We start from the raw sequence: 25,846 nt of genomic DNA on the forward strand, positions 1-25,846 counted from the left end.
TGCAAGACATTCACAGGGGCAGGCCTTGGACAATGAGCTCCTTTCATTGCGACAGGGTAATCAAGACCTTTTGGCTTATATTGCGTCTTTCAACAGACTGATAGTGGAAACTCGATGGCCTGAGGACAAAAGGATTATGCTGTTTTATAGAGGTCTACGTGGAGAGCTCAAAGATGTGTTAGCCCAAGTAGTGAATCCCCCGCAAGACTGTTCGGACTATATTGACTTAGTCGTTCAAATTGACAACAGACTGCAGAACAGGAAGGCCGATCGTTCCAAGTTTGATGCTCGAGTATTTTCCAAACCACCAACTCCTACCAAAGGAGTAGACTCCGGGGAACCCATGCAAATAGGGGGCCTGAAAGGACCACTAACACAAAAGGAGCGGGAAAGGAGAAACCAGCTGCAATCATGCCTCTATTGCGGAAACTCGGGGCACTTTCTTCGAGACTGTCCGGTGAAACCAGCCAAGAAGGCAGTAGGAGCTGCAGTTACCAGGGTCACAAACTCTGAGCAGGGAAACGACCTCGCCCGACAAGAATAGAGGTCCTCTTGCCGAGCGTTAAAACCAGTTCAGTGACCTCGCATTTCATGATACCTATGGTCCTCATTAGCCCTGAACATCCGGATCGATTACATGCGATTGAAGCTTACGTCGACAGCGGTGCCATCGGCAATTATGTGGATCATGAAATGGTTTTGAGGATGAATCTGACTCTTTGTCCAAAGGCTGTAAAGGACGTCATTACTACGGTGGATGGTACGGAGATAGCCTCTGGACCAGTAACGCATACCACCCAAGAAGTGACGCTAGTAAGTCAAGATGGACACCATGAGAAGATCGTGTTCGATGTGATCAAGGCCCCTCAGTTCCAGATTATTCTAGGAATTCCTTGGTTTGAGAAGCACAATCCTCAGATCGATTGGCGAGCAAGAACGGTTCAGTTTCCAGAATGTGTCTCTACTTGTCACCGTCGACCTGGTGTTGCACTGGCAGCAATTTCCTCGGAGGCTCCCCAGTTACCTCCTGAATACCTAGAATTCCAAGATGTTTTCCGGAAGGATCAGGCTAACTCTCTACCTCCTCATAGGTCTTATGACTGCCAGATAGACCTGATACCTGGATCTACTCCTCCTTGTAGTAGAATTTATGCCCTCACCGAGCCTGAGAATCTTCACCTCTGACAATACCTGGATCAATACCTAGCGAATGGGTTTATTCGTCCTTCCAAGTCCCCTGCTTCCTCAGCTTTGTTCTTCGTTCCAAAAAAAGAAGGGGACCTTAGAACTTGTATAGATTATCGCGCCCTGAACCAGATCACCGTTAAGAATAGATATCCGTTACCTTTGATCCCTGAACTCCTGCACCAAGTCAGAAAAGCATGCATATATACAAAGCTGGATCTTAGAGGAGCCTACCACTTGGTACGAGTAAAAGAGGGCGATGAATGGAAGACGGCCTTCCGCACCAAGTATGGGCTATTTGAATATCAGGTCATGCCCTTCAGACTTTGCAATGCCCCGGCCGCCTTTCAATATTTTATGAACGATGTCCTCAGAGAGGTCATAGATGTGTGTGTTGTTGTTTACATTGACGACATCCTCGTTTATTCTTCATCGGAAACTGAACATCGGAAACACGTGAAAATGGTCCTCGAGAGATTGCGTCAACACAAACTTTTCGCTAAGTTGGAAAAATGTGTTTTCAACGTGACTGAAGTTGAATTCTTGGGATTCATATTATCACCTAGCGGAGTGCGTATGGATTCAAAGAAGGTCGATGCAATTCTCAAATGGCCATCGCCATCCTCCGTAAAAGGTGTTCAAAGCATGTTAGGCTTCGCTAACTTTTACCGCAGGTTTATCCCCGAATTCTCTCGAATAGTCCAGCCCATCAACGCCTTGTTAAAGAAAAACAAACGTTTTGAATGGTCTACCGAGGCGGAACAAGCTTTCCAGAATTTGAAGACTAGATTTATCTCTGCACCGATCTTAAAACATCCTCGCCCAGAACTCCCCTACATCGTTGAAACTGATGCTTCGAGCCTTGCCATGGGGGCAGTTCTATCACAAAAGGACCCAGTAAACAATCAGTTGCATCCCGTGGCATTTTGGTCCCGCAAATTCTCGCCTCCTGAAATCAATTACACTATTACTGATAAGGAACTTCTAGCTATCATGTCCGCCTTTAAGGCTTGGCGGCATTATCTTCTGGGGGCCCGACACACTGTTACTGTGATTACAGATCACCGAAACCTGCAATATTTGAAAACCGCAAAAGCTCAATCCTCTAGGCAACTCCGTTGGGCACTATTCTTTGCCGAGTTTGACTTCATAATTACCTATCGACCTGGTACAAAAAACGGTAAAGCTGATGCCCTTTCTCGGATGGGAGTGGAAGAACATTTGATCAATCCTAAACCTGTACCTATCATTCCCGAACAAAGAATTCTAGGTGTAATCGCCACACAATCCATAGAGGAAGTTAAGGATAAAGCCAGGCTACTGGTAACTCCAGCAGACATACAGAATTGGCATCTGCAGGGAAAGGACTTTACGGTGAAGGACAACCCATTATATTTCCAAGAACGGTTATACCTGCCCAGCACAGATTTACAGAAAAAGGTAATCTCTCGTTATCACAATTCTTTAATGGAAGGACATCCCGGTATGACCAAGACCTCGGAAAAGATCAAGCACTACTTCTGGTGGCCGTCTTGGAAAAAAGATATCAGAGACTTTATAATGTCCTGTGGAGTATGCGCCCAAAACAAGAGTCAAAAGGAAAAACCAGCCGGCCTCTTACGCCCTATTGACATCCCGGCTCGCCCTTGGCATACGCTTTCTATCGACTTCATCACCGATCTATCTCCATGCTCCGGATACAATACGATCCTAGTAATCGTGGACCTATTCTCCAAGATGGCGCATTTCATTCCACTCAAAGGCTTACCAACAGCAGCAACTCTGGCCCGAGAATTTCTCGAAAACATCGTCCGACTGCACGGTTTTCTTTCAGTTCTAATTTCGGATCGAGGTAGTCAATTTATTTCTCATTTTTGGCGAAGTTGCTGTCGGTCGCTCAAATTGATGTGAGACTTTCGACCAGCCACCACCTTCAAACCGACGGACAAACCGAGAGGACCAATCAAACTCTGGAACAGTATTTGCGCTGCATGCTACAACAAACTGAAAAAACTTGGAAAGATATCCTTTGGATAGCCGAATATGCCTACAATAACTCTGTCCACTCGGGAACTGGGAAGACCCCGTTTTTTCTTTTATACGGTAGTCACCCTCGAACCTCGGAGTTGGATCCACTCCAAGATCTTGGAACACCAGCAGTAGACCACCTGCATTCTACAATCACCCAAGCCTTTAAGGAAGCCGTTTCTCACCTTCAAAGGGCTAAAAAACAATACAAGAAAGGAGCAGACCAACATCGGAAGGTAGCCCCCCAATATCAAGTAGGAGATCAAGTCTGGTTATCCACCAAATATCTACCTCTAAAAGGACCACACACATTCAACCCAAGATACCTTGGTCCCTATTCCATCACTACCATAGTAAATCCAGTAGCGGTCAAGTTGGACTTGCCCCCTCACATGAAGATACATCCGGTCTTCCACGTCTCTCTATTAAAACCCGTGCAACCTCAAACCCGACTAACTACATCTCCAAAACCTATTCTAGTTGATGGAGAACTTGAGTTTGAAGTCAAAAGCATCCTGGATTCCAAGATCTCCAAATCTAAACTATTTTACCTGATTGACTAGAAAGGCTACGGTCCCCAAGAAAGATCCTGGGAACCTGCAGAATATGTCCACGCGCCTCGTCTAATCAAAAGATTTCATCGAACATTTCCTAACAAGCCCAAACCCCCGGAGAAGCCCGGTTTGGGAGGGGCCTTGAGGGGGGGTGCTGTCATGATCTCTGCTTCCAAAAGATCAGGACTTGCCCGACTCCCTTGGAAGCAGACCCATAACCCCGGTTCCGAGTGCCAGCTAGTCCCAATTGGGACCTTTTGGACCCTGTCCTGGCGCCAGTGGCACCAGGCTCATAAAGATGCCTAGTCCCAGCGCTGGAAGCGCCGGGCTCATAATGCTTGGGTGGACTTACCTGCAGTAGACCATGCTGCTTACTTACCTGCCAGTTGAACCCCTGATCCTCTTCTGTTTGGGACTACTTTTCCTGTTGGGTGGGGCAGGAGCCACTCCCTAGGTTCAGAACACTGGAACTCTGCTGGAAAGCAGGAACTCTTTTCTTACCTAGGCGTGGCTGTGGAAGGAGACACCTAAGCACTACAGGAGGCTATTTAAACCACACCCGATGGATGAATCTTGCTTTGTGTTATTCTGCATTCTCTGCAGCAGAACGCTCATCGTGTCTTCTGCTTCTGATCCTGGGCCTAAGGGAACAAAGGCTTACCATCCTGGAATCCAGTCTTCAGCAGCACCTGTAAAGACAAAGGGCCTCATTACGACCCTGGCGGAAAGTGACTGACCGGACCGCAACAGCGTAAATAGCGTTTCCGCCATTGCACGAAGGAGCAAAGTGCGGCCAATCACGACCCATCGGGCACGAGCATTACGCCATGGCGGAATCCGAAAGGCTGCGATGGCGGAAATGACCCCAAAACGGCCCTTACCGCCGCCGTACGCTGCACCAGGTGCAATACCGCCACCCATCTTAGCGGTCACCGTAATGAGCGGTCACCGTAACGAGCGTGCACCGCAAATTACGGCCACCGTAAATATACGGAAACGGAAGTAAAAGCATGTGGCCGGAACGGGAAACAGCACGCCGCACAACTATAAAATCCGAATCCCAACACAACCATAAAAAATCCGACCCTGACACACATCCCAACCCGTTAGCAACCCCAGTTAAAAAAATAAATATGGGAAAGGTAGCCAAGAAAGCGTGTGACCGCAAGCGGCAGGTACACTTCTCCCGAGAGGAACTGACCGTGCTCACCGAGACCCTCCAGGAAAATTCCGCCGTCGTCTTCTCCAGTCAAATGACCAGGACGGCCCTTGCCAACAAGAAGGCCATATGGGCCCTGGTGGCACAGCGCGTAAGTGCGGTGGGGACAACACCCCGCACGCCACAGCAATGTCGCAAGCGGTGGGACGACCTGCGGATCCGCGTACGCAGCATACTTTCTGCGAACAGGAACATCGCCACAGCTACCGGGGGGGGTTCAGAGTCGCCCATCAAGTTGACCCCCTGGGAGGAAATCTGCGCCTCCACCATAGGAATGGAGAGCATAGAGGGAGTCGGAGGGATGGAGAAAGGAGTGCCGACATCCGGAGAATCAGGTAGGTTGGCCAAGAGAAACAATGCGAAATCCACAAACCACGAACATGTGCAGTACCATGTGACCCCATAGTGCAATACATACTTTGCCCTGACAGCGCCCTCTAAAAGTCAGAATGAACAAACAAATCAATCAAGAAGCCATAAACAACCCCTACATGTGCAGCATGCACCCCCTAACTGCATGCAGCCAAATGAATGCATCCTCAATCCACACGAAAATGAGACCACCTCCAAGGCCCAGTCCCAAATCAGCCTCATGTACCACCCCAATGCATTTGATACGTTGCCATTCCAAATCCGACAGACCCATAACTAACGCTCGCCCCTCTTTACTCCACCACAGGGTCCGATACCAACGACGAGCTGCAGGACACCCCTACCAGCACGCCTGCAAAGAGGGCCAGGACCAACGTCCCAAGAGCCTCCACCTCAGGTGCAAGGATCAAGACACGGCAGCAGCAGGAATCAAGTGGCAGCACACTGGAGGGGACTGCAACAGGCACCCCAGCAGCCAGCAAGTCCACAACCCCAGCACCACAGGTCCCCCCAAAGAACGTATCTGATGGCACTGCCTCTGGTGGTAGCAGCACCATAGGTGACACAGCTGTCATGCCAGCATGCTCCGACACGGAAAACAGTGCTGGCGACGTAGGTACCATCCATGACCTTTCCCAATCCCCCTGCATGTTCCATCCCCTACACCATGACGAAACCACGCAGGGGCACCCTGAAGACGACGACTGGCCAACCCCCACAAGTCCTGTGCCAAGGCAACATGTGTTGAGCAGCCCCCCTGTCACACCACCGCAAATGTCCATGGCCCAGCAGAGGCAACAGTCCCTCGACCTGCTGATCGAGCAACAGCAGGAAGCGTCCACGCTACTCAAGGACCATGCAAATGAATGCGGGGGTTCCAGGGCAGCCATGGAAACATCCACCGAGACACTCAGGGCACAAATAGAGAAAAGTAGTGAGAGCCTCAGGGGAGAAATGGAGAGAAGCACCGAGAGCCTGAGAGCACAAATGGAGAAAAGCACCGAGAGCCTGAGGGGGGAACTGCATGCGACGTCCAAAGACGTTTGTGCTGAACTTGCTGCTGTGCGCCGTGTGCTCTCGGAGCTCTCACAAACCCTCAGAGACATGCATGGACGCGAGCAGGCAGAGACATCATCCGTGGCAAGTTCCGTCCAGGGCAGCCCCCAACGCAGATCTGGCAGGAACCTGCGCTCCACGGGCAGGGGTGCCCCTGATACCCGTAGAGGGGGCTTGCAATAGCGTCTACCCACGGACAGCATGCATATTTGGACACTGGTGTTGGGGGGGGAGGTAGTAGGGTGGAGGGGGTGTGTTGGGCTTCACTGGGTGGCGGGTCCATAGGGTGTATAAATCAAATCACATTAACAATACAGCACCTCATTATCATCCAATGACATGTGTGGACATTGATATTTGCGTACGAGGCCTTCATAGGCGTACAGTCCACAATGTGCCTGTACTACACACACACAGTGCCACAGGTCCCCTTTCCGTGTAATAGGCACCATGCGTGGTTGCTAGAAGCATGCATCTATGATGCTCTGTCGGATTGCACGTACATCCTGTGCCTCATGGACTCCTTGAGGTGCCTCCACATCCCCACCCTCATCATCATCATCATCTTCAGGTGCATGCAGTACAGCGTCAGGGGGCATGGGCACATTCCTACGTATGCACATGTTGTGCAGCATGACACATGCCATGACCATCTTAGAAACCTTCTCATGGCTGTACATGAGTGCCCCGCCAGACCTGCTGAGGCTGCGGAAACGAGCCTTCAGTAGGCCGAATGCCTGTTCAATGACCACACGGGTACGTGAGTGGGCATGGTCGTAGTCCTCCTCATGCTCGTTCTGTGGGTTCCGGATTGGTGTAAGGAGCCATCTCTTCAGTGGATACCCGGCATCACCTGTATGAGACGAATAAAGGGTGTCAGTGGAATGATAGTGCTAAGTAGCCCCCCCCCCCCTGCAAGGTCATTGACGCATCAAATGGGCCACGATGTCATGCATGGAATGAGACTCACCGAGTAGCCAGGATCTGTGCCCTGCGTGTCGCTCCATGTAGCGTGGTATTCTTGTGTTCCTCAGGACCATAGAATCATGGGTAGATCCTGGAAATCTGGCACAACAATGCGTAAATATCTTGTTGGAGTCACACACCATTTGCACATTGATTGAATGAAATTGTTTCCGGTTGCGGTACTGGACCTCCATGGCATGTGGGACAACCAATTCAACATGGGTGCAGTCGATGGCACCAATGCAACCCGGGATGCCGCCAAGTGCATGGAATCCCACTTTAGCGTTGGTAATCTCCTGGTACGTGCGTGGTAGTGTGATGTGGTCGTCGGCGTGCTTCAGGAGGGCATCGTGCACTTGGAAGAGTGTCCGTGAGAACAGTGGCTGTGAAATGCCATGCAACTGTCCCACTGTGTGCTGGTAGGTGCCTGTGGCCAGGAAGTGGAGTGCAGACACCACCTTCAGTAGGGGTGGGATGGCGGTTGGGCTATCTATCATGCTCACGAGGTCAGCATGTGTCATGTCCACAATGGCGATTATGGTGTCCCGGTCCAAACGGTAGAGGGTGTGGATCTGCTCAGCAGTGAGGTTGAACGGATCGGCTCGGAGGCGTGGGATTGCGGGCCGCCTGCGTGGTGGTAGTGGCAGTGCTTGTGGGCCTTGCTGACCCTGCCTTGCCCTCCTCCTCCTCCTTCTCCTCCGTCTCCCCTGTGCGCCCGGTTGTTGTACCTGTTGTTGTTCGTCGTCTTCTTGTAGTTGTAGCACTTGCAGTGCTATCTGGTACCCCAGGCCCAACATCGCAAGTCCTGCCGGTAGCATTTTGGAGTGGGAGTGGTTGTGGGAGGGGTTTGGGTCTGCAATATATGTGCTGTCGGCCTGTATGGCCTCCACCTGTGCTGATTGAATGAATCTGTGGCAGATGCAATCCCTTCTGGCCGAGCACGTCCCGCACGTAAGGCTGCATTTGGCCGCATGGCACCTTGGGATTTGAATCATGTATCAAATCCCGATGGCAGTGTGATGTACTTTGACTGATTTTCATGCTATGCTCCCATTGTTACACATGCTATGATTGCAGCCGCTTACATACCTGTGAAGAGTCAGTGGTATGTAGGGCTCGATCGATGGCCGACCCTCATGCAGCACAGTAACGTACTTCACCGACGGGCGTGGCGTGCCATTTGTGATTGCAGCCAGTTAGCATCATGACACACAGCCGCACTACATTGATGTAATTGTGAATGCAAGCGTTCACAGAAGCCTTTTCGACGTAATGTTGCAAGTGAGGAATTCGAAGGCCAGCATTTTGGGTTTTGAAGTAGCGGCGAGGATACGCCCACAGGTCTGGCTGGAAATGTAACGTTCTATTGTAGAATGTCCTTGGGACATGGCCCATAACGAGCAGGCAATGAATGATATGAATTGAATGGGATGCGCAACAGCGTAGTGGACGATAAGGCAGGACGTTCCCAAATCCATCTTGCTTCACAACACTACAGATCCGGCCAGGGGCACAGTGGTTTTTGCGGACTGCATTACGCACAGACGCGATGGAAGTTTCACATATTATGTGAGTGAATATTCATGCGTTTTCATTGCGGGATGAGGGAATGATGTGTGGATGCATGGACTGATGATTCCGTTTAGGGTCTGCCATGTACATGGGTTTTTTGATTCACTCCCCTTCCCCTGCGTTATGTGATGCAAGGCTGCCATAGTGGGACATACGTCTATCTGCCCTTGTCGGATCCTCCCTGTCTCGACGCGCCTTCATACACTTGTGTCTAGGCACGTTACTAATCCCATGTCATGGGTTCTATCTTGACGGACGCATGCACAGTAACCGACGTTGACAATGGTGTATTTAGCTCGATTGGTTTCGTTATGATTCGATACTGATTTAGGGGTGTGTATATTCCTTTGGAGTGGGCTAGCATGCATATGGGTGTGGATTTGGTGTGTTGAATGAAGATTGTAATGCATCATGAGTCCCGTAATGCAATCGGTTAATTTGTGTTTCTTTTGGGTGACAGGTATCTCCTGCCCTATTGCAGATGCCATCTCTACGCCACTCCTCCAGATGGTTTTTACTCTCGACTCCTGCAGCTTCGGGTGAATCAGTGGAGCACCATTTCGATCTTATGGGACGATCGCCAATGGGCCACATGCCCTTACGCTGTACTGGTGGCTAGGTGCAACATTTCGGCCTTTCAGCTCGACTAGTGCCTGCCTCATGGGACGGACCTGCGGTTCTTGCCGCTTCCATGTTGCCTTTTGGAACGTTGATGTAGGCCCTGTGTGCCATGATGGTACAGGGCGTCACACAAGTGGAAGCCGGTCAATTATTGCAGATGCAGCCCTCGGTGATGATGGTTGTTTTGGTGGTATTTTGCAAATTGCTGTGGGGCCTTTGTCATTTGGATGTGCATTTAAATTGTATTCCGATATTTGTCGTGTTGCGTTGTTCTTTGCAGGTGATGTGGCGATTTTCGCTTTGTGGCGGTATGTATTGCGTGATGATCTGCATTGTGTTCCGCCTTCTGAGTTGAGTTGTGTGGTACAGTACTGGCCGCGTTTGCCTACGTAGCACAGTATGGTCACGGATAGGGGCTGCCATTGTGACTGTTTACATGATGTGCTGTTCAGGGGCGGGGGATTGGCTTTTGGCCGACTGGTGCCTGTCAGCCAGGTCGATTGGTGGAATGATGGGTTGTTCAGAATGTGGCTGGTCACAGGTGACTGTGTTTGCGTGCGTTTGTTGGAGGGGGACTGGGGTCATGTCCATTGGAATAGCTTCTGTATTGATGCCATCTGTGCCCTGCAGCTCCCATCGGCCCCTCTTGGGATGAGCCTGGCTGCTCAGTCACTCTGCCGACTTGTGTGGTACATGCTTCTGCTGATGGTTGGTTTGTTTACTGGCATGAGTACAGGGCTGGTGCAATCCCCCTCAGGATGCTGTTTTGGATGTTGCCTTGCGCTGGTGGCAAGCGATGGGGGACTACTGTTGTTTTGTGTCATGTGTTCTTGATTTTCATTTTGATGTATTGTACCTTCACATGCCTGTGCTGCGTCAGTACGGCTATGGTGTCATGCCGTACATGGATGCCCACTCACGGGGCGCTTTGAGCCCCTGCATGCTTTTCTACGTTGGCATGCATGGGTGAATTGTGGATTTCACTGGTTGCATAGTGTGAGTACATTGCGCCTGCCAGGAGTTGTGCAATGAGGCCAGGGAGTGGAGTACAGGCACTCAGTGGGCCATTTACGGTTGGTTCGCGTTGCCGTATTTCTCGCCATGGCGGAATGGTACTTTACGACGTGCTTGATGGCGTTCAGTACATGTCCGCTAGGGTCAGAATTCGCGTACCGTTGCGCCATGGCGGTGATTCCGGTTTTGCAAGGCGCGCGTGCGCGTACTTGGTGCAGTTAGCGTTGCCGTTCACTGCGGTGTCGCTAATGGCATCGTACTTTACGGTGACGGGTCATGATCGCAACGAGCGGTGTTCGATGGCGGTATTGCATTTCCGCCATCATTTTTCCATTTCCGCAAGGGTCGTAATGAGGCCCAAAGAAAGAACAGGTTAGCACTACGGTCTTCAGTGGCAGCGCATCTCTTACCTGGTCCATCGGCTGTCACCAACGCCTCGCGCTGCATTCCGGCATCTGAAAGACAAAGGCTTACCTACTCTTCGCATGCTCCGGAGGTCTTCGCACTGCATTCCGGCATCTGAAAGACAAAAGCTTACCAGCTCTTCGCACGCTCCGGAGGCCTTCGGCGCTGCATCCCGCATCTGAAAGACAAAAGAAGGTGCGTTTAAAGACATTGGGCAACTTTATTACTCACGTGCCATTACTCCTTCCCACGCCGAATCCAGTGGGTATTCCAGCACCCTTCAGCTTCTCTAAAGCTCCGAACTTGTACCTGCAAGATAAAAGGGACAGTTAGTGCGCATCGTGAAGCAGGCTACAAGCGCTTACTTACGTTCTTCCAGGCGCTTCTATTCCTCACGCGGGTTCGATCCTCAACTCTCATCAGCCCGCCATCCGCCATCGCCGGAACCCTGCAAAACAAGAGATATCATTACAAAAGACTTTTAAGACATTTGAAGTGCCCAGAACTTACCGTTCGTGCAGTTAACGACGGACAGCAGTCCTCTGAGATCAAGAGGCCTGCACCCTTATCCAGTGAAGAAACTGGTTACGGCACCCTGCCCCGAGTCAGATGGAGAGCTCGGTGTTCACTTACCTAAGGTGAGGGCGTTAACCTTTGGGGTTCTACAGGAGAAGAGAAAGGGAAGAGGAGAGAGGCACCCAATAACCCCAGTTCATTAATCCCATATTTTCTATCTGCAGACATCTTACTCTTCGAGTCAGACATACAGTGCACAGAGGTCCAGCCCAAAGAGCCAACCGTGTGTTACACATCACCTTTGAAGATACGGCATTCACCCAGTCAAGACCGGCGCCTCTGCGGGAATCAGGTGAGCGTTACACTTACCCACTATAAAACATGGAGATTAAGGCTGGCAGTTTCCCCCGCAAATCTTTGATAGTTTTGGGATATATCTACTTACATGGGAGATCTGGATTATGGGGCATCTGTGGAAACAGTAGCAGGGCTCCTCTGAGGACAGCATAGATCTAGTCAGGGGCTTCAGTCAAGTATTTTCTCCTGCACCCAGACTTCCTCTGGCTCCTTTGATGGGGTTCCCAGCTAGCTTCTAGATTTCCCTGCCACTGTCTCCAATGCAAGGATTAAGGTCTCTCTGTTGTTCCTCGCAAGAGTCCGGCAGTAGACTACCTCCAGAAACAAAGTGAAAAATCCCTGTTCTGATGTAAAATTGACCTCTTATAGGGCTATTACACTCTACACTACTACATTATCGTACTTCCCATGGTAAGGATTGGCTAGCACTCCCCCTTCACATCCCACCAAGACGTCCAAAATGACAAGTGGGTTTTACCTTGTTGGGGTCTAAAAATCAAAAAACATGGCGGCTATGTAAATCTTTCAGATAACTACATGAATCTATCTATTTTCTAGTTCTACACTTTATGGCGAGTTGAACAATACTCATTTTATTTCAGCACGCCTTTCCTGAGCGGTGCCACCATTTTCTGCACTTTGTGGCTGTGCCGTAATAGTTACAACTGAAACTCTACATACTTACAACCTTAATTTCGCCATCTACCACTTCACCAATTTTGCAGTTCGTCAGAGTTTTGAAAATGCCAGAATCATTATTTTGATCATACCTTAAGTTATGTACATCACCCAAATTTTGTTTTTACATGGTCCCAACTGACTTTCTATCCCCTTGTGTATGAGTCCGGGGTGAGCTCAGGGAAACACACAATGCTCTTTTCATTTAGGAAAATGAGTTCAATGTTAAACATATAGCAATGCATTATATGAGAGGTAGTTTCATTTCTGTCCCACACCTTTTCCCCTCTTTGTTTCAATTTTTCCTTAAACATGTGACCAAGCCATCTGCTCGGGCCAATGTTATTGTACCCTCTTCTCCTAAGCTTCAGAGGGTCTTTGCTCAGAGCTAATACACCTTTTATGGGGGACCTGACCTTAAAGGTAATTTCTGTTGGTCATGTTATCTGTAAATCCCTGCATTCCCGATCTCTCTTGCACCATATCTTATATTTTAACTGAAGCTCAAAGCCTGTTTCCTTGATAAACCCAGCCCCAAAGGTCTTGGGGTCAAAGTTTCAGCTCAGAGAGAAAAACAAGTTGCTGTTCGCAATGCTGAAAGGCTAACATATTACATTTACCCACTGTGTACATGTAACTTTCAATACTGCGCCAGGGCCTGTTGTTCACAATATAATCTTTCTTTATATGCTGTATAAACAGAAATAAGTTCACTCTTGGTATTCTTTACACAAATATACCATAGTTATATAAGAAACCAGTGTTCACTGCTACAAAAACGGAAGAGGCCTTTCTCTTTACAGGCTGTCATTTTATATGATGAAAATTAAATCTCTTAATTCCTGATAAACGCAATCTGTCACTTGCTTTTATTTCCTAAATGCCAGGCACCATTCTTTCTTTTTATCTTCCAAATGCACAGTATTTCAAATGTATTTATTTCCTTCCATGTGCACTTCTGCAGCCTTAAATCTGTCACATGTGCCTTTATACAAAGTCAGCATCTGCAATGCCACCTGTTTTTTTGTAATACATTGGACAATTTTAGTCATTATACAATTCTGAGTCACACTCTTCTTCAGTTGAGTGCCTGTAGATTCTAACAAAATGGAGGGCGACCCATTCTCGCTCATTCACTAGGCCTTATGTTGCAATCACTCATTTGTATTGGCTTTTATATTTCAATGGAACTCCACACGTGTCCAGCTTCACTCTTATAATGTGGCCTAGCATGGTCTCTCCATCTCTGTCACTCTGTGGCTGCTGTTTTACCCAACAGCTGCTAGGCCCTGCATGACTGACGCCATGAGCACATTTCTTCAGTGAAGCTGACAGCTCTGTGGGTGCTCTGCTTCCACTTCTTCACCAGAGCAGTTCACGGTGTGTTGGGAGCTCGTCTCCCATACAGCTGGTTTCCCTTCCCGTAGCCGTCACAATGCTGCTTCCTGCTTTGCTCTCTTTGCACTGCCACACACCATCTACCATGTAGGCTTCAGCTCGCACAACTTCTGCTTTCACGGCTAGCCCCATTTCCGACCTGCTGCTGCCTCTACTACTCCTTAAATCCTTCAGTGTTCCTTCTCTCAGCAGCAACTCATTCCTGAGTTTAAATGCCCTGCTCAAGTGTCTCACACTACAACAACTATACCGCTCATTATGTTTAATGGTACCACTTCCTCGTCCCAGTAACACAGGCATTATGGATCCTGAAGTCCATAGTGGCGTTGGTCTTTTTATATTTAGTTAGTTTTAAGTGCTTTGTGAACTAGAAGTTGTCAAAGTTAGGGGAGGTTGTAAAAAGGGTTTGTGATTTACTTGGGGTTAGGACCTCTATTTAAGACAGAATTATAACAATTAGAGGTTGTCATATTTACTTCCTGGACTCCGGAGGTACCAACTTTATTCTGTTTAGCAGACCTTTCATGGCATGTGCTTTGGGTAGTTATATGGGAGGGACTTGTACACTGACAGCATGCCATTAGGTATTTGGGAATTATGGGAATCTCACCCTCAGAAGAAGATGAATACCGCATTGCTCCACTTCCCGCTGACAGCCGTCTCCTCCCATGTGATCCTCCCTGATGTTACCACTCTCAGGTTTAGGATCAAGTATTGACTGCCTTCCCCTGGCCACATGGCAGGAGATCTTAGGCTTTGGTTGCGATGAGCACAAGATGCCTTGCACGCTTGAGGCGAATTGATCCCTCTATTTGGGCCAAAAAACCTTGTCTTCGATTAACAAAAGACATCAGAATCTACGCCTCAGAGATGTTCACTTTCAGGGCCCTTTCCCCTGCGTGCAGAAATCACACACATTCTCCTGTGGCTGCAACAAGAAATGCATTGCTGATCCTGTCATGCATTTATTTTTAAAGTGGAACAGCAGCGTTATGAACTACAGCTATCAAATGGAATTTATATTTTTTATTTCCATTGAATTAAACATTTCATCAAGCAAACAAATCACAAGATAGGTAGCTAACATCTACTAGTATACCCCTCCCATGACCCCCACCCTTCCTTCCCCTCTACCTAAGGCATCTGCCAATCAAATTCTCAGTACAGTGTTAAGAACCTCTCCCATATGTTTTTAAACAGTTTTGACTTCTTCCTAGACCTATACATTACCCTCCATCAAAGACAACTTGAGCATCTCCTGTATCCATGTTTCTAGCAATGGACGGCAGGTAGATTTCTAACCCCTGAGAATCAACTTCTTGGCAACTTGGGCTGCTTGGAATAACCACCTTGTTTGTGACCTGTAAATATCCCCTAACAGAGAATGTACCCCCAAGATCAAGTTCTCAAAATCAAACTCAAAGACATCCTCAAAACTCGGTTACAAATCATGAATAAATCACTCAAAAAGAACAACAATCTAGTGCAACCCTGTAACATGTGTTCCAAAGTTCCTGTCAAATGTGTGCAATCCCATCAGGAGTCAGAATCCATGAGCCCACGCTTATACAGTCTTTCCGACATCAGTACACCGAATGCAGGATTTTTGTCTGCCTAGCTCTCATCTAAGTTCAACGAAGAGATGGTAACCCTTCCCACAAATCCTCAACTACCGCTCCTCAGTCATCTCCTCACGCAGCCTCTTACAACAGCTCTCCAAAACATTTGTTTTCCCTTCTTGGATCCCCATAACAAGTTTGTGTATTTAAGAAGCCAAATTAAATTCAATTGGAAATTCTATTCCTCAAATAGGCCTATCACTGGGAAAGGCACCTCAAGCACCCACCTGGGAGCCCATAATACATATGAATGCAGGTCACATTCGAGATTAAGGTGGTCTGCTCATTTTTAAAAATGGTGCATCTAAAAATAGAAGTTATGTAGAAGACATAGAAGTTATGAACACATACAGGAGAATTGGAGAGAATTGGCGTGGGATATATAAGACACGAAGTGACATGTCTCAAGGTTTCTTTACTAACACTGATAATCTGATTTGGAGAAAGAAAGCTGATAGTAGTGGGGGGCAGCGAGGGAAGAAGTGAGCATGCTCACATTAACTAGAATGTATATGGTCACCTGTAGGCCCCCAGAAGTATGATGTGATTTGGGGAGACTACTCAGATTGATGTCCAAGTACTGGAGTTCAAGATGTTATTTCGCTGTACTTTCCTCTCACCTGCTTATGCCTCCGACAGAGCGCAAGTTCTTCACTGTCCTTGAGGTGAAGAAAGGCCCGAGGGACCAGACTCTAGCTCCAGCCGACAATCTCTGGACCACAGCAAGAGACGGAGCAGTGCGGCTGCGCATGGAAGAGAGGGGACCTGCCTCAGAGCCTCCAGTGACCACTCTCCAGATGTTCCAAGACACAGTCCAGCGTTTCGGGAACCTTCCTGCCTTGGCGGTGAAAAGGGATGGTCAGTGGCAGACTACCACATATCTCCAGTATCATCAGCAGTGCCGGGCAGCAGCCAAGAGCTTCCTGAAGGTAGGTCCAACCTTCCATGGAAATCCATTGTTCATTATTAAAGCCCTGAAGGCACTGAGTGTGTTGGAGGAAGTGAAGCTCTGTTTAAAATTACAGAGAAAGTATGAAGTAGTAACTCAACTGTGGGGCATCAGAACTGGTTGTTGAAGTTACCGTTGGAGCACGAAACTGTGGTAGAGCAAAGCGTCTCCCGTATTCTAGCAAGGAAAAGGGACACCCATGGGAGTATCGCACACCACGGCTGCAACACAACAGCGCCAAGCATCATGCATAGAGTTAATAGAACGAGGCCCATATCTCCAAGTATGAAGACTCCTACATAGGGATCGTATTTACCTGCTTTCCAGTCAACAGTCAACCCTATCCAGCACATCTTCCTCAAAATCCTAGATCCAGGTCACGTAGGTTGCTACTCACCCCCTTTGAACCCAAATACTTATCAGTGTCTGAGATGACCAAAAAGCACATATTTTTAGGGGATCGGGTATAATCGGTAAACAATGTTTTGTTGTCTGAGCCTTGGATTTAGGGATTCCTTGCTAAGGTGAATACGTCCCCCCGCTTGTTACTATGGTTGTATGGATGGATAGATGGGGTTATTTAGGAAGCTAGACCAAAGCTCCCCCTCCCATCTCCTGCATTACTAATGGGATGTACGCTGGTTTGTATGCTTTGCTGCTCGTCGGTAGCCTGCATCACATACCTCGCTCTTATGCATGCATGTTTAGACATAGTGCATTCCAGCTTTCCCACGGTTCTGTGTGTGTACACCAGTGCTTAAACAGCTCACTGTGCCCTTGCATGCGTATTCCAGTACTCCCGCTACCCCTATTTGCTAAGGAGCCTTGTGAAACCTCTCATCTGTACATTGTACAGAATACAAAGAAGCCACCTTTCAAGCCAAGAGAAACACATACAATACAAGCATTAGAATACCAACGCTGGCACTAAAGAGCTCTTCTCTGTCCTTCGGGAATTAGAATCACCATCACAAACCCCAGACCACTGCATCAAGGACCAAGCCTGGTACAAAAGCATTCAAAAGGCACTCATGGACAAAATGTCATCCCTCCAACATAAGATTGACCTAAAAACACGGAAGCTTGCTTCATCTGATCAACCCATCACGATGGAACACAATTCACCTAAATCACACCCTAGGTTCTAGTTCACACCTATCACCATAGATGAGACCATCAAAACCATAAAGGGCTTAAAACCCTCGAGATGCCAAGGGGACATCTGTCCAGCAACACTGATCAAAGAATGCGCAGACAATCTGGCCCCCTTTATCACAACACTAATTAACAACTCATTTGCCTCTAATAAAGTACCAGAATACCTGAAGAAAGCATGGGTACACCCCTTGATTATAAAACCTACATTATACCCCAGCATGCCGATTAATGACCGGCTGATCACAACAGTTCCCTTCCTACTAAAAATATTAGACAGAGTATCCTATGTATAAATCCAGAAATACCTTGAAACGCATAATCTTCTCGGCCTCGGACAATCAGGCTTTCGACCCAGGCCATGGCACAGAAACAGCCCTATTGGACCTTAAAATCCAAATGGATCAAAATCAGAGACAGAGGTGACCTCGCTGTCCTTCTCCTACTGGATTATCTCAGCAGCATTTGATTTAGTGAATCACAACATCTTATGCCGGCACCTAGCTAACGAAGCCCACTTCTCCGACAATGCCATAAACTGAATTGAATCATTCCTTTGCAGTCATTCTATGAGAGTCTTCTTCCCTACTGCTGCAGCACGCCCCACTCCAGCCACCTGCAGAGTCCCACAAGATCCTGTGTCTCTCCAACCTTGTACAATGCATTTACAAAATCTCTCTTTGACTGATTAGACAAACTGGGCGTCACATACACAAATTATGCGGACGATACTCAAATACTTTTGTCAATCACTCTCTCAACTCCACCTTCCTCGCCATTCAATACCAGATGGCTCAACATGAACTCTGTCTTAATGACGATAAAACAGAGATTCTGATCGTAGGCAGTCCCTCTAGGCTCAAGAACCTTCCACCATCCTACAAATCCTTTGACATCTGATGGCAACAGTATCAATGTAGCCAAACTCTGGGAGTATACCCAGAATCATCACTCACCCTTACTCGCCAAGTTAATGCCATCACATCGGCCTAAGCATATACTGTCAAACTTATCACTGCATGCAGACCCTACCTAACTGTGGAGAACAGCGTCACCTTGGCTAGAGCTTTGATCCTTTCTAGAATTGACTATTGTTGTGCCATCTTCGCAGGCTCTTCGGCAAAAAACAACAAGATTGTCGAAATAATGCAATCGGAGCAGCACTCAGTATCCCATAATCAGACCATATAACCACAACTAGAAGAAACATTGGCTACCAGTAAGAGACCGTATTAAGTTCATTATACTATCACTTACACAGAAATGTCTGTCTAACAACGCCCCACGCTACCTCTCAAACCAAATCTCCAAAGTACAGTCAACTAGACAAACCCTGTCGGCCTACTTCAGGCAATTGACCACGCAAAGATACAAAAGACAAAAAGCAGGAGGATCTAGCTTCCCTGTCATAGCAGCCAACTACTGGAATGCTATGCCTTCGGAACGAAGGACAGACCCTTCACCATGGTCCTTCCTTAACAAAAATCAAAACCTGGCTCTTTAACCAAGATATTAGGAATCAACTAAACTCTACCAACAAGCTCTAGATACCCTCCTCTGTCTTTTCTCCGCGGACAAGGTTTGCAAAATGGAACCAGAGAAATGACTATTGTCCGCAAAGTTGCATAGTGGAACTAGAAAGTGTACTCTGTAAATGCAAGAATGTAATGATATGGCTAAATTCTGAAATGTAACTGTAATCAATATAATCAATGATGGCAATGTAACGGAACAAGTATTTATTAATACCTTATCTGTAACTAGCACTGTAACTGTACTATCAGGTCTTGGCAATGTAACCGTATTCTTAAGCACAACCGCCCAGATGCCTCAGGGTTAGGTGCGCTATATAAATGTAATAAATAAATAAATAAATAAATCCTTTGTTGGTGCTGCTCATCTGCCACGTGACATATACACATAATAGTGTATTCATTCTCTCCATACTGGTTTCCGAGCATCTTCAGTCAGACACCCCCTCCCTGGCTTTACAGTGACGGTTAACCCATGGGACAGTCCCCCGTCGGTTTTAGCTACGCTGAACTAAGCATATCCTCCGGCAGCCCTTCCTTAACTATTTTGCAACTTCCTGGCCCATCCTGGCTCCCCTCATGCTCCTACCACCCACAAACCCCCTGCTTTCTTACAGGGCATCATGAAGGTCCCTTGCTATTATCATGTCCCACTATTCTGAACCCGGGTACCTACATTATAATCACCTTTAAAAACCTTGAAAAAAAGACTTCATATTAACCCAGACACCACTTTGGCTGCTTGGTGCTGTGGAAACAGAAGTGGAAAATAGTGGATGTGATGCTGGCAATACATCGGAGGGACAGGGCCTCCGTACCCTTGTCCTTTACTGCTTTTTATCGTGTGTTCTGTCGTGTTTTCCGCACAGGAGTTCATGTGGGACTCCTGGCAGTGCAGCTCTCTCTTTTGGTTTGGTGTACAGACCCATGGAATGCCCTTATGGCACCCATGGGTGGGAGTACAGCACTCTGCCCCTAGTGTATGTTTTTGGGCACCTGTGTGTGACCCACAGAGCAGGGTACAGGCTGGTGGCAGCTCAGTGATGAATTGACTGGTGCCCTGCGTGTCCTCTATTTTTGGATGCCCAGGCCCTGTCATTGGAATCGGTAGATTCCTGATGGAGACAAGATGGCCCCCGTGGCCTCTTGCCTTTAATTGCCTGTTACCTTGATCTTCCCGAAGTCCTGGGAAGCCCTGACTGTGTCCCTTCCCCCTGACTGGCTGTTGGGTGGAAGGTCCATATATGGTAGTGTGGGGAAGTGCTGACCAGACTGACTGGAGCCTTCCCAACGACCGTATGTTGTGGGTACACCTGGGGGTGGGACCTGGGTGAATGGAGTGTGTGACGACTCTACACTTCTTGTTGTGGATGTCTGGTATCTGGTGTTTGACACAATGCCTGAGACAGCCCTGCCCGGAACTGGTATGAATGCAGTGTGTAGAGTTGAATGGCATGGTATTTGTCCGAATCCACATTCTGTGTTGTGAGTGTCTGGTTGGAGAAGAATGGCCTGAATGCACTGTGTGCCTGATTGGCTGACTGCTGAATGCCCTTCGCAGTGATTGGATGCCTGAGTGTCACCCAGCAGAATGAATGGGAGATCAACAGTATATCTGGGGACCTCTCACTGCTAGGTATCGTGTTCAGAAGCTGAAGTCCAAACTACAAAGAGTAACTGGAGTGAAACTGAAGCTTGACCTTGAAGCCCTGCTGGAAGAGAAGATTCACTGTTGCTCTCCTTCATCAATCTGAAAGTTGCTGATTCTCCAAGGATTGACCCAGAGAGGAACTGGTAAAGCGCCCTCTTCCCGAGCTACAAGGGGCCATCGTGCACCAGCTGATCTTTGCCAAAGCTCCCTGGTAGACAGACCTACGACAGGCTGCCGACCGGAGACGGGGACTGTCGCAGAATCCCAAAGAGAAGCACCCGGACTGTTGTCCATCACCGTCGACGACCGCCAACGCCGACCGGAGCCGTCGTGCTCCCGTTGCCTAAGAACTTTCGATTCACGGATGCGCTCGTCAGCACCGCCACCCGCCTTATCCCGTCGGAGAAGGCCAGACAGCCGACGTGCTGAGGAGCATCCGCCGGTGGGTTTCCCACCACCAAAAGACCACAGAGACGACGACTCGACGCCCTTGTTGGGCCACAGTTCTTCAAACTCTTTGCAGTCCAGAACTATAGACATTGAGGTGCCCCGCAAGCCTCTTCCTTGCAGGACGTTTACGCTTCCCCATCAACGAGCACCGCTAGGAAAGAAACTGCCACTTCACTGCCGTAGTTCACCCTGTCCTTCGCCGGACGTTCGACGACCCGTGACTCCTGCCTTAAAGGGAGGGCACTCAAGAAGGGCCGTCGATTCCCCGACGAGGAACGCTGCAAAGCCAGGTACTTTGGGGTTGCTGAACCATTGGAAAGACTCTTGTGAACAATGTATGGACTGGGCATGTGATATATCTTTATTCTATAGGTTGCCCAGGTGGGGGGATCTCCACACAGAACTGTGTCTAGGTAACGTGGCCAGTATTTTGCAAATTGTTCTAACCAACTGCTTTTCTCTTATCTCTATTGTTGGTTTCCTTTACGAACTGATTTGTGTGACATGTAACCGTACAGTTGATGCACTTTAAAGAGATCAAATAGTAATTGTGGTAGAACTGTATAGATTTGCCATTATCGATAACCAAGTATAAAGTTAGTTATCGTGATATTGTACATAACCTTGAATATTAATTATATAAAGACTGTGTTTTAGCTAATACAGTGTGCAGACATTCCTTTGTGGGTGCTTGGGGACTGCACTGTACTTAGGAATCTGCCTGCATCACCTCCTGAGAAGCTCAGCCTTGATTGCTCGACCAGCGCTACCCTACAGAGAATCTTGGTTGGGGTCCTCTGTGCCTCTCCTCTGCCATATAGAGAGCAGGAGTACAGACACCCCCCTACAGTCTTTACAGTGGACTGACAGCCATATGTACTCTAATAATGACCTTTCTGTGAACGTGATTCGGGCGGGCTTCTATTGCGAGGTCAAAAAACGGTACCAACAAAGAAAAAACTCTGCCCTAAACCTCTTTGTTAATGAGGCACTAATTTTCCGGGCCCCAACAGGTAGCGTGAGGCAGATGAATATACTTCATACCTGCATGCGCCTTTTCAGGAGCAATAGCATGTGAATAGCAATACAGCTAACCATAACCTACCCTGGTAAAGGTAACCAGACAACTAGTATCATCTCAAATCCCATCACAGTCCCAGGGAACATTCCAGGTAATCATGACATCAGCCGTGTATCCACGATAGAGTTTGTCCAATCAAGTGAAACCTAGAAAATGAAGCCCCGCCTTCAATGTAGTCCCTACCAACACTACTAGAAAAAAACTATCAGCCTACTAGAGAACAGAAATTCACCCACATTGAAAATAGCTACAGTCCATATCAGATCTGCCATCCAGAGCTCCATTAACATTTGACGGTGTATAGAAGAATTTAGCATTGACATCATTATAATCATTGACATGTGGTTTACGGATAGCTATACCACTTCCATTGACTCCATTGTGGGTAAAGAATACAAATTACTCACCATAAACACTATTAATACATTAACGCGATCTGAAACACTTGTGCTCGTGCTCTGAAACACTTGTGTATGAGCACGATATAAATAAAATATCATATATTATGTAATAACTCAAGCACAGTTAATAAAAGAAGGGCAGAGTCTCTCTCACCAATTCAGAGAGATTTCAAGTCAATTTAGTCAATAACCCCCATTTCGAGAAATGCCTTTGTAAATGCTAAACCTGTGCCATGCTAACTGTTGCAGTTGTGTACCAGTCACCAGTGCCCAGCAGCTTGTTTAACCAGGAATGTCCTGAGTGTCTTACCACTACAAAGGCCAGAACCAATCAAATCCTGATCCTTAATGGTGACACCAAACTAGAGCTTGATCACAACGCCAACCACGCCTCTAGTTTATTCATAGAAACTATGGACAATCTGGGATTCACACCCTGAGCAAATGAAAAATTGCATAGAAATGGGCCTGCCTTATACATCATCTAATCTTTTGATGTCATTATAAATATACTGTCCATATGGAACTCATGTGGTCGGGCCAACAATTCCTCCTCAATGATTGGGAACGACCAACATCCAGACTTAATGAACAAATCATGCCTCATTTCAAAACCAGCACAACCTGCTAAAACAGTTAAACAAAATAAACGGGTTGGGTCTTTTTGACCTAAAACATTTGACCTAATCACATTTGATCGAATTTATGTGACCTTTTTTTTGGTGTAAAATACCAGGGGAGAACCCTGCAACCCTCCCACTTCCCCTCAACCTGATCTATACCCTGACCCACCCCCATACATCTTTAACTAAATTTAACGGAAATAAAGGAAAAGAAACTTCAATCACATGTTTTAGGTCAAATGTTTTTAGGTCAATTATGCTAATACCACATAAACAAACAGAACCTTTAGAACGTCAAATTACTTACGAAAGACCCCATCTTACATACAGATCCAATTGCCTTTAAAGACAGTCTTAGCAAAGAAATAAGAAAGCCAGTGACATTATCATTTGAACAAACCCAACAGTATCAAACTGTTACTCCAAAAATAAAAAAGATTGTTTGATGACATCTAGCCATATTAAAAAGATCTGGCCGTAAGCAGGAGCACAAATCGAGGAATTTCAAATCACCCAGCAAAAAACTAAGCTGCAAAATAATAGGCTACTACAGGACAATTGTATCCAACAAAAATGAATCTACCAACACCAACCACGGTGCTACAACCCACTGCCAAAAATACATTGAACTGCCAGACCCCCATCAAACTAGAACTGTCCCAAACCATCAGCGGACTTGCTAATAAACAAGCATTGCCCTTTAAGGACATGTCTCTAAAATCCACAAGATTAAACTCCGGAAAAGATCAAACAACCACCAAAGTGAGAGGATAGCCAAACCTACCTGTTCTAATAGAATTTAATACATTCCAGCAGAAATATCCAAAATACTGCAGAGAAACCTACCAAAATAACCACAAAACTAAAGGCATCTGCACAACAATGCCACCCTTGTCCAGCAACGCAGATCAAGGAGCACATAGGACCCTCTGCAATCCACTGAGTGAAAGTAGACCAGTGTTATTCCGCTCATTCTTAAAACAGCCACCATAACTCCACTTCTGAAGAGAACAATGCAGATCCTCCTCACCCTGCCCAAATTCAATGAGATGGGCGGATTGCTAAGGGGCACGCGTTGGCCTTGGAAGCAAGACAACACAAAGCACCTCAGTTTTGAATCCCGGTCCCACGATTAGAGACGGATCTGCAGTATGAAGCGCATTAGGAAAGATGAATGGATCCGTCTCACCTAAACCTTTCAATATAAAATTGTGAGAAGGACAATCACCAGCTAAAGGATGATCCTCAGCAAAGACGACAACCTCCACAATGAAAATCAACCAGGTTCCCAACCCAACGGGAGCATAAGAAGCCCGCTCGCCCTGACAAATGAAATACTTGGTACTGTCACCAGCTATAGGATGATCCTCAGCAAAGACAACAACCTCCACAATGAAAATCAACCAGGTTCCCAACCCAACGGGAGCATAAGAAGCCCGCTCGCCCTGACAAATGAAATACTTGGTACTGTCACCAGCTAAAGGATGATCCTTAGCAAAGACGACAACCTCCACAATGAAAATCAACCAGGTTCCCAACCCAACGGGAGCATAAGAAGCCCGCTCGCCCTGACAAATGAAATACTTGGTACTGTCACCAGCTATAGGATGATCCTCAGCAAAGACAACAACCTCCACAATGAAAATCAACCAGGTTCCCAACCCAACGGGAGCATAAGAAGCCCGCTCGCCCTGACAAATGAAATACCTGGTACTGTCACCAGCTAAAGGATGATCCTTAGCAAAGACGACAACCTCCACAATGAAAATCAACCAGGTTCCCAACCCAACAGGAGCATAAGAAGCCCGCTCGCCCTGAAAAATGAAATACTTGGTACTGTCACCAGCTAAAGGATGATCCTTAGCAAAGACGACAACCTCCACAATGAAAATCAACCAGGTTCCCAACCCAACGGGAGCATAAGAAGCCCGCTCGCCCTGACAAATGAAATACTTGGTACTGTCACCAGCTAAAGGATGATCCTCAGCAAAGACGACAACCTCCACAATGAAAATCAACCAGGTTCCCAACCCAACGGGAGCATAAGAAGCCCGCTCGCCCTGACAAATGAAATACTTGGTACTGTCACCAGCTAAAGGATGATCCTCAGCAAAGACGACAACCTCCACAATGAAAATCAACCAGGTTCCCAACCCAACGGGAGCATAAGAAGCCCGCTCGCCCTGACAAATGAAATACTTGGCACTGTCAACAGCTAAAGGATGATCCTTAGCAAAGACGACAACCGCCACAATGAAAATCAACCAGGTTCCCAACCCAACGGGAGCATAAGAAGCCCGCTCGCCCTGACAAATGAAATACTTGGCACTGTCACCAGCTAAAGGATGATCCTTAGCAAAGACGACAACCTCCACAATGAAAATCAACCAGGTTCCCAACCCAACGGGAGCATAAGAAGCCCGCTCGCCCTGACAAATGAAATA

At 47.5% G+C, this 25,846-nt stretch overlaps 1 protein-coding gene across 2 annotated transcripts in view; it reads left to right on the forward strand.

Annotated features, from left to right (window-relative positions):
* The window catches only part of LOC138511202 (long-chain-fatty-acid--CoA ligase ACSBG2-like), a 737,514-nt gene that overhangs the window by 123,657 nt on the left and 588,011 nt on the right, over positions 1–25,846 (forward strand). For both annotated transcript variants that reach the window (XM_069626730.1, XM_069626729.1), the window contains exon 3: positions 16,200–16,489. In XM_069626730.1, the coding sequence (XP_069482831.1) occupies positions 16,200–16,489 (290 nt within the window). The remainder of the gene's footprint in view (positions 1–16,199; positions 16,490–25,846) is intronic.

The sequence above is a fragment of the Ambystoma mexicanum genome, chromosome 6p, assembly GCF_040938575.1.
Source record: "Ambystoma mexicanum isolate Mex_15411 chromosome 6p, UKY_AmexF1_1, whole genome shotgun sequence".
NCBI classification, from domain to species: Eukaryota; Metazoa; Chordata; class Amphibia; order Caudata; family Ambystomatidae; genus Ambystoma; species Ambystoma mexicanum.